General features: G+C 44.8%; 2 protein-coding genes across 3 annotated transcripts; both read right to left on the bottom strand.

The window, feature by feature from the left end:
- Window positions 1-686: 686 nt before the first annotated feature.
- On the bottom strand, window positions 687-14,027 carry LOC128331224 (olfactory receptor 6X1-like). Of its 2 annotated transcripts, none has more exons than XM_053264576.1 (5): window positions 13,820-14,027; window positions 12,831-12,941; window positions 5,928-6,106; window positions 3,941-4,211; window positions 687-1,983 (listed from the first exon to the last, which is right to left on the bottom strand). In XM_053264576.1, the coding sequence occupies exon 5, from the start codon at window positions 1,967-1,969 to the stop codon at window positions 1,028-1,030; it is 942 nt and encodes a 313-aa protein (XP_053120551.1). In that variant the 5' UTR covers window positions 1,970-1,983; window positions 3,941-4,211; window positions 5,928-6,106; window positions 12,831-12,941; window positions 13,820-14,027; the 3' UTR covers window positions 687-1,027. The 2 variants fall into 2 exon arrangements, with proteins under 2 accessions (XP_053120551.1, XP_053120552.1); XM_053264577.1 differs by having other exon boundaries at window positions 687-1,929.
- LOC128329665 (olfactory receptor 6X1-like) lies at window positions 8,966-9,883 on the bottom strand. Its single transcript, XM_053261217.1, has one exon. The coding sequence runs from the start codon at window positions 9,881-9,883 to the stop codon at window positions 8,966-8,968; it is 918 nt and encodes a 305-aa protein (XP_053117192.1).
- Window positions 14,028-14,539: the final 512 nt, after the last annotated feature.

The raw sequence follows: 14,539 nt of genomic DNA, 5'->3' as shown, positions 1-14,539 counted from the left end.
TCTGGTTGTGTGTCAAGCAGAAGCATTCCAGAAGCAATGCAGAGAGCTTTCAAAGTCCATTGTGCAAAGGGGTGTGTGAAATTTGCTGATCCCTCACTCTGATGAAAATCCGTTGCACCACCTCAAAACATGTCCACCATCATGACTGAGACCACCTTTGCTCATTGTGCCCATAAGGGAAAATTTCCATGTGTGCATGGATGAATACGAGGGGGATAATATTTCCTCCTCGTCACAGCCTCTCTCACTTTATGGGCGCCACTCTGGAGGAAAAAATGTATTTTCAATGTAGCAGCAGAAGAAACAAAGGTATTGTGATGCCTACATGTGCGTATCACTCCCCCACCCCAAAAGCCCCCTGACCAAGCAGCATTAGCCCCAAAGTCATTTGATGCCTGCACAAAGCTCATAAACCCAAACCCTCTCTTACCTTCTTAGTAACATTGACACATATTCTAGAGATCATTATGTCCTAACAAAGGCCGTAGATAGCATTTTCTTTTCCTTAAAATGATGTACCTTCATTATTATAGTTTTCTAGCCATCTCTGTTAACATCTCAAGGACTTCCCAGGAGAAGAAAGCCTGTGAAGTTTCACTATTCTCCATGTGCCAATTAAGAAAAAAAGATAATCCCGAGGGAATTTGGAAAGAATGTGGAACTCTTCAAGGAACTAAAAGGCTTTATCATAATGTTGCAAAAGCATTTTCATATACATATGGTGATCACATTCACAAAGAAAGGTGTGTAAATGTACTTACTGGCCAACATTCAGACCAACAAAGTGCTTGAACAACTACCTTCTAGTACAGTGGTTCCCAACATGGGGTCCTCCAAATTTTGCTGAAGTACAACTCCCAGCATCCTCAGCCACAATTAGTGCAAGAAGATTGCATAACTGCACCAAATCAGGAAGATACTGACATAACTATGTTTTTTGAGAAGTCACAGTAAGCTTAAAGGAAAAGGCATTCATGCCAATATCTTTTCATTGACCCAACTCTGAATTTTCCTTATGGCAAAAATTTTACACAGAATTCCTGAAAAATATATTTCTTTTCATAGCTCTCCATGCAGCTGCTTTGAAGTCTTTGTTTCGAATTGTGTAGATGAAAGGGTTTAATATGGGTATGAAACTTGTCCGCACAAGAGACACCACTTTATTGACTTCTGTGTCTCCATGAGTTGAAGGCCTCAAGTACATGAACATATCTGCTGTGTAGAAGATGATAACAACTGTGAGATGGGAGGCACACGTAAAAAATGCCTTGGATCGCCCTGTGGCAGAAGGGATCCCAATTATGGTGGCTACAATGTATGTATATGAAATCAAGGAAAAGCCAAATGAACCCCACATGAAAGTAGCACCATATATGAGACCTATCAGCTCCATCAAAGTTGTGTCCGCACAAGCCAGTCTCAACAGGGGCCCAATATCACAGAAGAAGTGATCAATGACATTATGTTTACAGTAAGGGTAAGTCCAGACTACTACTGACTGAGAAAAGATGATCACAAACCCTCCAACCCATGCTAGCAAGGCAAGGTGGAGACATCGTGTATTGGTCATGATGGTTTTATAGAGCAAAGGTTTGCAAATGGCTACATAGCGGTCAAATGACATGACCGTGAGCATGATGAATTCAACAGCTCCCATTGCAAAGACAGCAAAAACCTGTGCCATGCAACACACAAAGCAGATATTGCTTTTGCCCGAAAAGATGTTGATCAGCATCTTTGGTGTCTCTGCTGTTGTGGAACAGATCTCAGCCAGAGAGAAGTTGACCAGGAAGAAGTACATTGGAGTGTGGAGCTTGGATTCCATGAGGACAACTATGATAATTAAACCATGTCCAGTAACTGACAGAAGATACATCAGGAGAAGTAGGGAATAAAATGGTATCTTCAGTCTATGAAATTCTGGAAGTCCTAGAAGAATAAACTCATTGATATATGTTTCATTAGACATTTCCTTGCTTCCTTCTGTAATAAAATCAACATCTCATTTCAATGCATACATTCATTAAAGCCCCAGTCATTTAGTCTTTTCTCGTATGGAAGGTGCTTCAATTCACTCATCATTTTGTCACCTTTTCTATGATGTTTACACTTGTATCGTTTGCAAGATGCAGCAGCCAGAATACAAAGGATGCCTTTAACTGGACACAGGAAGTAAGCAGGAAGGAACCAGAGGTGCTCAGTAAGATCACTCTTCTACCATGCATGGTACTTCTGGCCATTTTTGTGCAACCTGAACCCAGATATGTCCAGTGGAGAATGTTGTGTTGTCCCTGCCACCCAAAATTCTCCACCCAACTTCAACTCTTGGTTACAAATGTTTGACAAACATCTGGTGACAGAGGGAACATTATATCCGCCACCAGAGATTTGCAGGTTTGGAAGACACAGAGGGCTGGCTCAGATGAACCTTAGCCTGCTGCCACTCTTACATGTGATAAAGCTAGAGCCTTGACAAAGATGCACCTGCCCCTCCATCACTCACAGATGTGCTGACACATTATCAACCCATCAGAGCTCTTCTCACAATCTGTGAGAAGAGCTCGTGGGCGGTCTGAGGAGAAGGCAGTTTTAATGTACCTTCCTTGCAGATGATCTCCGATGGGTCCCTGGGCAGGTGGATCACCTGTCCAGATGACCAGAGGCTCACCCGACAGCTCTGGGGGTGGGGCAACATGTGGTGGGGTAGGGGTGCCAGGACATGCCACCACATGTTTCCCCACCCCCTGGAGCTCCAATAATGCATCATGCAAGTGCATGGTGCATAACTGAGATCCCCCTTCCCCCCTGAGTGTGCCAGCTGTAGCTGCAAGCAGATGCGGCTGACACGATTAGTAAAATGAGAGTAAGGGAGTGCTTGTTCCCTTAACCTCATTTAACTGGGAGGCTACTTGGGTGGGTCTGCCACCATGTAGCCATCGGGATCGGGCTTGATGCCAGTGGTTCACATGTGCAAAACTGGGCTGGGTTCTTCCCTTAACCCAGTTTTGCATGCTCGTGTGAATAGCCTCATCCTTGACTTGCCTGTAGAGGGCAATCATCCAAATTTCCCCACTACATGTGCTGCACATTTAATCAGGGTTTTGCAGCACACATGGAGGAGTGATACAGACAATCACCCTTTACACATGAGTGAACAACATGTCAAAAATGCATTGGCAGGTCTCTGAGTAATGGTGGGGCAGGTACATTTGTGATGAGGCTCCAGACTTATTGTGTGGTGGTGGGTTGAGGTTCATCTGAACCGGCCCAAAAATGGGGGAAAGTACTGGCATGCAGTGGGAGTGCATACTTTTCTGGGGACCTCTAGTTTCCTCCTGCTTCCTTGATGTTGATCATGTGAAGCCACCCTCAATATTCCAGTAGTGACCATCATATAGATCTGGATAGATCTGGATAAGGGCATTACAATACTGGCGTTTTTGTTTTGTCTCCCTTTTCTAAAATCCCTAGCATGGAATTGGTTTGGGGGATTTTACAGCTGCTGCACACTGACTTGCTTTGGAATGTGCTCCCCATCAAAAAAAGAACCTTCCCATTGCTGGCAAGTTCAAAAAAGACTTGTGAACCACATTGGTTCCTCCAAACTTTTAACTAGAATTTTAAGGTTGTAGATCTGTTTTACATGTTTTAATGTTTTGATTGCACTTTTAATTATTTTTGAACATACAAATATACAAAATAAATAAAACATTGCAATGAGTGATCCACTGTGACCCCAATCCCAAATTCTCTCCCCTTTCTAGACATTATGCCTGTTCACACAACCATTACAATCAGGTAGGACCTGGATTTCCCTGCTTTGCATGGTTCTGAGAACCCACACAACCCCCTCCAGGGTAACCCAACTTTTGTACCTTACTCTTAACCAAGGAAGGAGAACTCCCCTACTTTGTTTTCCTGGTCATGAGGATCTACTTACCTTCAGTTTGGACACCCTGAATATGTAAGTGAGCACATCACTGTCCACGGATTGGCACTGAAAGGTGGCCCCGAAAGATGGCACTGGCATTTGATATTGGTTGGCCATTCACCCAATTTTGTGAAATCCTTTCGGAGTACATCCTGCTTTGCTTTTCATCATTCTGCAAAGTGGTTTATTTCACTAACTTAACCAGAGGCATAGAAGAAGTGAAGCTCTCCGGGGTCCTACCTTCTCCTCCTCCCCTCTCCACCATGGCTTTGCTGCAGAACTGTAAAGAAATGGTGGAAAATAAAACATTCTCGACATGCCCTTTCTCTTGCTACCGTGCAAATAATATCACACAGTCCCCATGCTTAAGAGCGAAGAGCAAGCTGTCACCCAGTTAGTGGGCCCCTCTCTCTCAGGGGCCCAGGGACATTTGTGTCACCTTGTTCAGTCATAGGTACACAGGTAGATGTGCTAATGCACTCTTGGCACATCCTTTAATCATTTGAGAGGGATGCGCTTTTGAATCACCCCATTACACACACTTCAGCTGAAGAACTTGCAGGCCAACTTTTCTTTGTTGCACTCTCCCAGCTTGCTTCCAAAGGTAAACATCTCCTGTCAGTGGGTGGGATGTTTCTGCATCACAGCACCACCATTATTTCAAACTGTACTCCTTTGGCTTGCTTGGAATGTATTTCCAGAAGGGACAGTGACCCAGAATCCTAACAGCTGCTCATCAGCTGCTGGTTAGACCCAGGAATGTAGCTGTGCTTCAGCTTCTGCAAAAACATGGTCCAGATACCTGTCATGGTTGCCAGCTTGGCAATTAGTCTCCTCTCCTGTTGTGCAGCTTTGTCATTGAGCCTTACATTACTTGTAATGTCCTCAAATCCTCAACTGCTTTGGGGCACAGAAGTAGGAAGGCCCCATTGTACTGCCCACAGTCCATGCTGTGCTGCCTTATTGGAATGAAACACACTAGCCAGGACTAGCAGATGATTATACCGTTTCAGTTCTGTTAGGTCAAGTTCCTTCCATAAGAACATAGGAAGCTGCTGCCTACAGAGTCAGACCACAGGTCCATCTAGAGCAGCATTGTCTACTCTGACTGGCAATGGCTCTCTCTCTCTCTCTTCAGGAAGTATTTGGATTTCTCCCTCAGGGTCCATCATGCATTCTCTCCCCCTCCTTCTCTCTCTCTCTCGTCCCCTCTTCCTCTCTCTCAGATTGCAGGGGAGGGAGTTGCTTCACTCACTGCACTGCATCCTACTGCTGGGCTAAAGTTCTCTCGGCCTTGCCTCTCACCAGCAGACCCCACCTCAGCACTGTGCAGTGGGAGAGTAATAGACTGGTTGTAGAACACCTATTGCCGTTTCTGTTTCTCATGCAACCCATTATCTTGGTAGCTTTACTGGCAGGTCAGTGAGGTTCAGCAAACTGTTCAGTGCCACATATCCCACCTCTGCATCTTCTTGCTCTCTCCGCCTGGAACCAAGCTGCAATACTCCCCATTCTAGGCTGTATCCCAGTATGGGATGAGACCAGAAATGTACTGCAGATGGTTGAATCACTGATGCCAGGCTTACTGAAGCTGACATGTTGTGACATGTTGTGGTTACTGCTGTTGTGTAGGGATGTGCACGTAACTGGTGGGGGCTGGTTCAAAGGTGGGAGGGATACCTTTAGGGGCAGGGGAGGGTGCACTTTCCTCCCCACTACTGCATTTCCCCTGCCAGAACGCTCTTACAAACCGTTTGGTGGGGTGGCAGCGTACTTCCCTGCTGCCCCATTTCCTCCTCGGTCCGGAAGTGACTGGAAGTACCCCTCATGTGTGCATACGTCGGCTCATGCGCATGCATGTCCCACACATGCCCAACGTGCACATGAGCGAGCTCGCCTGGTGTAGTGTAGAGAATACTGAGGTAGATGGAACAATGGTCTGACTGCCAAAGACATTTACTGTCCAAAGTCCACATAAAGGCAAGTTCCCTCTTACCTTAATTTTTCTGTCTGCAGTCATAGGAAAATAGTTTGTGAGAGGCCCTAGACATCAGTTCTGCTCCTTAAGATGGTGTAACCTCATTCTTTATTTTTCTTCTTGTGGCTCTTGTGTTCACACTTTAAGGACTTTCCTTTGAGATTTCATAGGTCTCTTTCCTTTGAGATTTCATAGGTCTCCCTATGCCAATTAAGAAAACTTGTTAATAATGAGGTATATTTTTAAAAGAATTAGTGATCACAATGGTTCATAAGAATACAAACTAGGCTCCATAAACCCATACTTCAGCTTGGTCTTTCATTACCTGGGGGGCATGTTTCTGGGCAGACACTCTACAGGTTTAGCTTCTCCAATCACCTGATGAATTTCTGACTGATTGTGATTAATAAAGACTGACTGATTGATTGATTGATTGATTGATTGACTGACTGACTGATACTGATGGGAAAATAGCTCAGTGCCAGAGCATCTGCTTTATGTATAAATGTTCTAGGTTCTATCCCTGCAAACTCTGGGTAGGGCCGGGAAATACCCACTTGAAACTTAGAGAGCTGTTGCTAATCAGTAGGGATGTGCAAAAATGGGAAATTCTGATTCAATATGAATTCAAATCGAATCTGACTGTTTCAATTCAAATCAGAATGGTTCAAAGCAGGGTCAATTTGATTCAAATTTGAATCGATTCAACCCCGCTTTGGCACCATTTTTAACAAATCTGGGTGCCTGAGTGGTTTTCAAAAGGTGCCAAAGTGGTTGTCGAATCGATTCAGATCATCCTGAATTTGAATCAGGCTGATCTGAGTCAAATTTGAATCAAATTCAAATTGAATTACAATTTTTAGGGGTGATTTGATTCAAACTTTAATGACTTGAATGACCTAGTCTCAAGTAGAATTGATTCAAATTTGAATCGATTTGCACATCCCTACCAATCAGCTTCTTCTGGGTCTGCAGGGAGAGTGGGCTAAGCCCACTCTCTCCGCAGATGATCAAAGGGCAGCCCTGAGTGGCTGGATCAGCCACCCACATGACTGCTGGCTCCGTCATAGAGCCGACAGGGGCTGTGGGGCTTGGGGGCCATGCGGACCTCGGATGTCCCAGGATACCCCGCGCAAACATGCAGGGCATCATGGAGTGACCCCTGAGCCCGGGAGACTGCTTGCAGCCTCCCAATTGGGGGTCTACTCATGTGTCGCCGCACATCGTGGGAACACACGAGGAACCAAATGAGGTTAACGGAGCACTCGCTCTGTTAACTTCATTTAATGGGAGGGGGAATTAGGTGGGCTAGCCGCCTTGGGAGCACTTGGCTATAGCCTCAAAGTCTCCCTATGATTAATTTTGAGATGTAACCATCTGTCCCCTAATATTGCAGGCCATAGCACAGAATTTGACAACCTTCACTGTAATATTAATATTAGAATCTGAAAGGAAAAGAAAAGCATAAAAATTATCTGGTCTGCCTGGGAAATCTGTTACAACAACAGGGGCAGTTGAAGTAGGGTGGAGCAGGGTTATTTCAGTCCACACAGAAAAGTCCATGGGAACAAAACCAAAGTGCAATATTTAATGATGAAATCAGTTTGGAAACATGGCACTGCACCTCGTTATTGTCCCACACTGAAACTACAAGCCTTCTGCATTCTCCGACATTCAGACTAGTGTTGCACTTGCACATCAAAACAAAGTTGCATACATTCAAGAAAGCAAGTCATTGCACCCAGACCCAAATGAAGACACGAGATAGATAACTGGAGATAAATGGGCCACAACTTTATTCCAGTTATTCAGACAAAAGAGAAGAAAGATTGGCTCTCCACCTCCCACAGTGCAGAAATTAAGGCTTCACTGAGTACAATGCATGAACCTGATCACGAATGGGCGATGCACCTTGGCTCCGGCCAGCATCATCCCTGTGGTTAATGCTGCCATCTTAGCCGACCTTTCGTCAAAGCCACCTGCCTCAAGATCATCTCTCTCAAGCCATGAAGTCCTTTAAGGGTGATCCCTCAGCAGGCTGGAGTAAGTCCATGGCCAGATCTCCTTATGCCGCAAATCTTCTATGGACTGCCAAAGATTCCTCCTGATGCCAAATGTATGCTTTACATTGTTCACCATCCTGCACTGCCCATTCATCACCCTGAGCCATTTTGGAAGGGTGGTATAAAAACTGAATAACTACATGATCAATAAATAATAAATTTACACTGCATTGTGCCTGACATTGTGACTGGGGGGAAACCTAGCTAACTAAAGTTAGCAGTGAGAGGTAGGTGAAAAAGACTCCCAGCAAAAGTCAATCATCAGAGAGGCCAAAAAATTCCTACTTTTCCCCCGAAAGGGCGACCAGCCAAAACCCACACAGCACACAGGAATGGGAGGGAGGGGGTTGCTCACAATAAGTGGACTGAAGGAGGAGGAGAACGGGCCTACTGAAAGTGCACGCTGGCCCTGCCCACTCCAACCCCTTCACCAATGAAAAGCCCCAAATACCTCATTCAGACAAGGCTGGGGCAAAGAAGCTGTCGATGGCTACATCGGTCAGGGCAAGTGGCTACAAAGTCCTGGGGAATCTTGAAGTTGCCCTTTTGTGGAAACATCTCTTGCAATATATAAGGAAGAGCTTTCCCATCAGGAGACACACCACAGGCCATGTATCTTTTTGCACAAGTGCAAGGATGTTTGTGCCACCTCGATACTAGTCTGGAATTCAAGGTTCCCATGTAATAGAGGAGCTATTTAGTGCAACATTTTTGCACTGGTACATGTGCGCAATTGCAATATTAGTCTCGATGTCAGTCATTGTTCTTGTTCACACAGTCATTTAAATCTAGGTTTAATGTTGGTTACTGACATCAGCATGAGTGTGAACTCATGCCAAGGTGGAAATCTGAGATACATCTTGGGTCATAAACCACCTTGGTAGGGGTGCACACAACCATGTTAATGTCCATAGTAAACCCTAGATTCAAATGATGGTGTAAACAAGCCATTATTTCACTTTGCTGGTCAATGACCGAATAAACATCTCTCTCTCACTTGGCTATAGCCTTTCTCAGAGCAGCTTTGACCTCTTTGTTCCGTATAGTATATATAAAAGGATTCAGCAATGGAGTTAACACTGTGTTGAGAACGGAGATCACTTTGTTGAAACTGAAGGAAGAATGTGCGGTGGGTTTCAAGTACATGAAGAGAACAGCTCCATAAAGAATGCTGACAACTGTGAGGTGGGATGCACAAGTAGAGAAAGCTTTCTGTCGTCCCTTGCTGGAGGGGATCCTCAGGATGGTCAGGATGATGTAGATGTAGGAAACCACAGAGAAAAGGAAAGAACTTGGGATTATGGTGATTGTTTCCAACAAGCCTAGGAATTCAATGAGCTTAGTGTCAGCACAGGCCAGTTTCAAAATGGGGCCAATGTCACAATAGTAATGGTCAATGACATTACCAGCACAAAATGGCAGCTTCAGAAGCAAAGCTGCCTGAGAGAAGATGATCACAAATCCCAGTGACCAAGACCCTAAAGCCAAAACAGAGCATAGCTTTCTGGTCATAATACTGGTGTAATGCAAAGGCTTGCATATGGCAATGTATCTGTCAAAGGACATGGCAGATAGGATGAGAAACTCTGTGATGCCAAGGAAGAAGTGAAAGAAGGACTGCATGAGGCAGCAATGAAGGCAGATGGTTGTCCTGGTGGTCATGAAGGTCTCCAGCATCTTAGGGATGACAGTGGTTGTGTACCAGATCTCCAGGAAGGAGAGGTTGCTAAGAAAGAAATACATTGGGGTCTGGAGTTGCCAGTTGAGCCTCACAATTATTATGATGAAACCATTCCCAGCCAAGGTGAAAAGGTATATTATCAGGATGAGGAGAAACAGTGAAAGATGCCACGGCTGAAGGGTTGGGGAGCCCAGAAGGATGAACTCATTCACGGATGACCCATTTCCCATACTTGTGTCTTGGGAAGAAAATAAACAGAAGTTAGTAAGTGAGAGAAAGGAGGAAGAAGTGTTAGTTTGAGGGCCAGCTAATGAATCCCTATAAGCATGTAGGATGATACAGTAGATAACCATATGGAAAGAGGACTGACTCACATGCTACATTCAGATGGTTAGAGCATGCATCTAGTCTTGTGAGTGCTTCAATGGATATTGAATCTGTGATTGACCAAGGTCATTCACACAATCAAAAACCGAGGCTTTCCACATGAGCAGATGAGAGCCTGCTCTCCCAGAAGACAAGCAGGGAGCCGTCCCTGGGCAGCCGGATCGGCTGCCCACACAACTACCAGCTCCATCATGGAGCTGGTAGGGGTGGTAGGAATTGGGGCTCCCGGGCCCCTGGAAATCCCAGGACGCCCCACCCCTCTTAAAGCCATCCAGACTAGTATCCAACACCACAACTTGTGGCAGAGAATTCCACAAGTTGATTATGTGTTGTGTGAAAAAGTACTTCTGTTGGTTGCTCCTAAATTTCCTGGCAATCAATTTCATGGGATGACCCCTGATTCTAGTGCTAAGTGTGTGTGAGAGAAATTTCTCTCTATCCACTTTCTCCACACCACGCATGATTTTATAGACCTCTATCATGTCTCCCCGCAGTCGTGTTTTTTCTAAACTAAATAGCCCCAGGTGTTGTAGTCTAACCTCATAAGAAAGGTTGCCCTCTTCTGCACCTTTTCCAGTTCTACAATGTCCTTTATTAGATGTGGTGACCAGAATTGTATGCAGTACTCCAGGTGTGTCTGCACCGTAGTCTTGTATAAGGGCATTCTAATATTAGCAGTTTTATTTTCAATCTTCTTCCTAATGATCCCTAGCATGGAATTGGCCTTTTTCACAGTTGCAGCACATTGAGTTGACACTTTCAATGAGAGAATTTATACTTGTACTATTTATACTATTTTTACTTGTTTTGAATTGCATGCAAATTATGCGGGTTTATTATAAATCCCCACAGTCTTTGTTAGAAAATCTTTAGCAGACACCATAGGATTGGAGAAATATAAGTGGATGTAATAATTTAATCAAATTTAATAATTAATAATATAATAATTTAACCCATCAATTTGTTCACATGTCTGCCATGGCTGCTTGCAGACAGGTCAGCGATCCAACCCCCAGGAACAGGCAAGTGATCGTCTGCAGAGAGAGCAGGTCAAAACTGCTCTCCCCACAACCCCCCTTACGGCTCTTTACACTAATCGTGTGAAGAGCCTCCATATAAATATGCAAAGAAAGGAGCATGTTTTGCAAGCTGACCGTAAACATTTAGCAAGTTAAATGCTATCAATCTTTGGGTCTTCTCCCCACTTGAAAGTGCTGCTTGGCAGCAGTCCTCAAATTATTTGGGTAGGAGGGATTGGGAGGCCCTTCATAATGACCAGAAGCTCAACTTTCTGATCCTCCAGGAATATTAGCCAAATCATGTCCCCCCATTTAGCCTTCAAAAAACAATGTGTTTGGATAGGAAGATGACTGGTTGTCCTCTCTAGCTCATCTTGAGTTCTGCTGAGGAAAGGTGTATCTATGTACACACGCTTGCTTAGGCATGAGTCTTGATTCAATGATACTTGTCCCCCAAATACCTTGTGCTGAGGACTAAAATCATATCTGTGTATCCCCCCCCCACCGCAAGCATATTTAAAAAGAATGCCAGTGCTTAGATCTTGATAGTCTCCCAACTATATATCTACTTGTCTAACTGTCATGTGTCAAATCACCCATAAACCATCTATCCAAACATAATTGGCTTAATATACAGTATGTTATCATTTTAATTATAAACATATAATCCTACAACAATGTTGTAGATTGATCTCTTCATATTCTTTCTCCATCATTGTTTAAGATTATCTGTAAGTACACTTACTTAGTAGTTCATTTCCTGGGTGGTGAAAATAGCCAGGATAAATAAGTGAAGAACAATTTTTCTCCAAAGCAACCCCAAACCCTCAGATTAGCTGCATCAGAGTGCTCTCATAAGATCTTCTGACATGTTGTGTCTATAAGAACAGCCCAGCTGGATCAGGCAGAAAGCCTATTTAGTCCAGCATCCTGTTTCACACAGTGGCCCACCAGATGACTCTAGGAAGCCCACAGGTGAGGGCATGCCCTCTCTCTTGCTGTTACTCCCCTGCAACTGGTTTTTGATAAAAAGTGAACCTAGGTAATTTTGGAGCCTGGACCTAAAGTCCTTTGGAGGTCCCCTCCCCTGCAAATTAGGCATCATCATGCTCAGCTGGGTGACCACAGTACCCGGGACAAACTAATTGGGGGCCCCCAGGGACTGTGGAGGCCCTGGACTTTGGACAGGAACTCCATTGGTAAGAGCACCTCTGATTTAGAGGCAACTTGCCTCTTAGGCTAGAGGTGGCCTATATCACCTGTCTGTTAGCCACTGATAGACCTGTCCTCCATGCATTTATCTTAAAGCCATTCAGGCTGTTGGCTGTCACCTCAGCTTGTGGCAGAGAATTCCATAGGTTAACTTTTTGCACTGTGTGAAAAAGTATTTCCTTTTGTCAAACCTAAATTTCTTGGCAATCAGTTTCATGGAATGACCCCTGGTTCTAGTGATGCAAGAGGGAGAAAAATTTCAATCTATCAACTTTCTCCACAAAATACATGATCTTATAGAACTCCATCATGTCTCCCCTCAGTCATCTTTTTTCTAAATTAAAAAGCCCCAGATGTTGTAGCCTTGCCTCATAAGGAAGGTGCTATAGAGGCCCCTGGTCATCTTGGTTGCCTTCTTCTGCACCTTTTCCAGTTCTACAATCTCCTTAAGATATGGCCATTAATAAAATGGCTGATGTCTCCCTTGATTTCCCCCTGAGGATATTACTGAGGCTTTGTTCTTATATCAGATGGAAATTCTCTCAGTTCTCTGTTTAACTTGCCTCAACAGGAGTATCACTTTCCCTCTTCACCCTTCAGACATCTTGTTCCTTCATTTTGCTTTGAATGCAGAATTATTCAGCCACATGTGCAGTCTCTCAAGCTATGCCTGTGGAGATAAGCCAAGAGAGACCATATTTATGATTAGTGTACCAATGAGCATAACTGTAAAGTATGTAGAGTTGCTTCATATCATCACCTGCACAACTGAAGAGATACCAACATTCTCCCTTCCCAGGAGCCTTAGATCACTGGGAAATATGGAGTTTCCATTCAAGGATGTCACAGATGTCCACACCAGGAGACTCAGGTCTTCTGAGGAAGAGCCCAGCAAACCATTCCCCAGTGTTGCAAGAAACTGATATAACATTTTAATTATCTCTAACAATTTTAATTAGCTCTGACAAGGACTGCCAAATCTCCATTCTACCAACATGTTATTACTGCATCTATTTCTGGCTCCCAACAAAAGCAATTATTTATATTGCCTATGGATCTGAATAATGGTTTCCCATATAAGTGATTGAAGCATGCTGTGATATGTGTTGTAGATATTCATAATTTCTTAGGGATTCCATCTGCCCATGGTTAGCTTAGAGATCTGGTAGGTGAGATGTGTGATACAGAATTCCTCAGGGGTAAGTCAGAGAGAAGACCAGGGAGGAGACCTCAATGGGAGGAGAACTGGTCTTGTGGTAGCAAGCATGAATTATCCTCTTTGCTAAGCAGGGCCTGCCCTTATTTGCATTTGAATGGGAGACAACATGTGGGCATTGTAAGATAGTCCCCTTAGGGCATGGGGCCACTCTGGGAAAGGGGACCAGTGTGGGGACTGGTGGTTCACAGAGGGTTTTTTTAGCGCCTTGCCAGGGGTAGGGGAGAAGCCCACTGAGCCCTGTAGCAGAGTTGAGCCATGTGTTCTGCAGTATCTGCCATTGTCATGCCCCTACTTGAGCAGACAGGAGGAGTGGGGGTCAGGCAACTTACCAGAAGGTGGGGAGGCACCTGAGGAGGAGCAGCCTGATGATGTGAATGGGGAGATAACTGAGACAGGCCAAGGTGAGTATTTGGCCCAGGAGGGGCCAGCAAGGCTGGGTGACCTTGAGAGAGAAGGGTCAGGATCTGAGCCAGAGTTTGAACAGCCACTATCTCCTCAAGGACGCAGCCAGGAAAAATGCCAGCAACAGGTGAGAGAATCACAAAGGAGTCATTGACTCATGAGGAGGCAGCAGGAGTCAGATTGAATTTATGACAGCTGGCGGGGGTGGAGTGTTGATTAAATGCACATGGCCACTGACTGTAACTCAGGCAGCCTGTGCCTTGAACAACTGCTGGAAACAACACGTCAAATCGGCTTGAGCTTCTGTCGGAGAGATTTTGACCCTGGAATTTGGGCTTCTCCCTCCTCACTCCTGTATCCCTGGTGAGACTGTTAAACCTGCCTCTCTAGCAATAAAAGACTGAAACCTGAGCTACTGGCTATTGCAGCATATGTCTCTAGCCAGCGTCTTCTGTCGAGTGAGCTTGTGACAGCCAGAGCTGGTGGCAGGCTAGGAGATAGAGCTGATCCACTTTGGTCAATACATTGTCAAGTCTGTCTGGACTTGGCAGCAGTTGCTGGACAGTTCCTCTAATGCCCTCCAAGCAGCATCCTGAGTGAGAAGGTGTTCTCCATGGCTGGGGAGACGGTGACACCCCATCACACAT

This window comes from Hemicordylus capensis, chromosome 6 (assembly GCF_027244095.1).
Source record: "Hemicordylus capensis ecotype Gifberg chromosome 6, rHemCap1.1.pri, whole genome shotgun sequence".
Lineage (NCBI taxonomy): Eukaryota > Metazoa > Chordata > Lepidosauria > Squamata > Cordylidae > Hemicordylus > Hemicordylus capensis.
The sequence above is the reverse complement of the archived record's forward strand: the minus strand, read 5'-3'. Positions and strand labels throughout refer to the sequence as shown.

Excerpts from the sequence above, each read along its gene's own strand:
- LOC128331224 (XM_053264576.1), bottom strand. The coding sequence starts at position 1,969 with ATGTCTAATGAAACATATATCAATGAGTTTATTCTTCTAGGACTTCCA.
- LOC128329665 (XM_053261217.1), bottom strand. The coding sequence starts at position 9,883 with ATGGGAAATGGGTCATCCGTGAATGAGTTCATCCTTCTGGGCTCCCCA.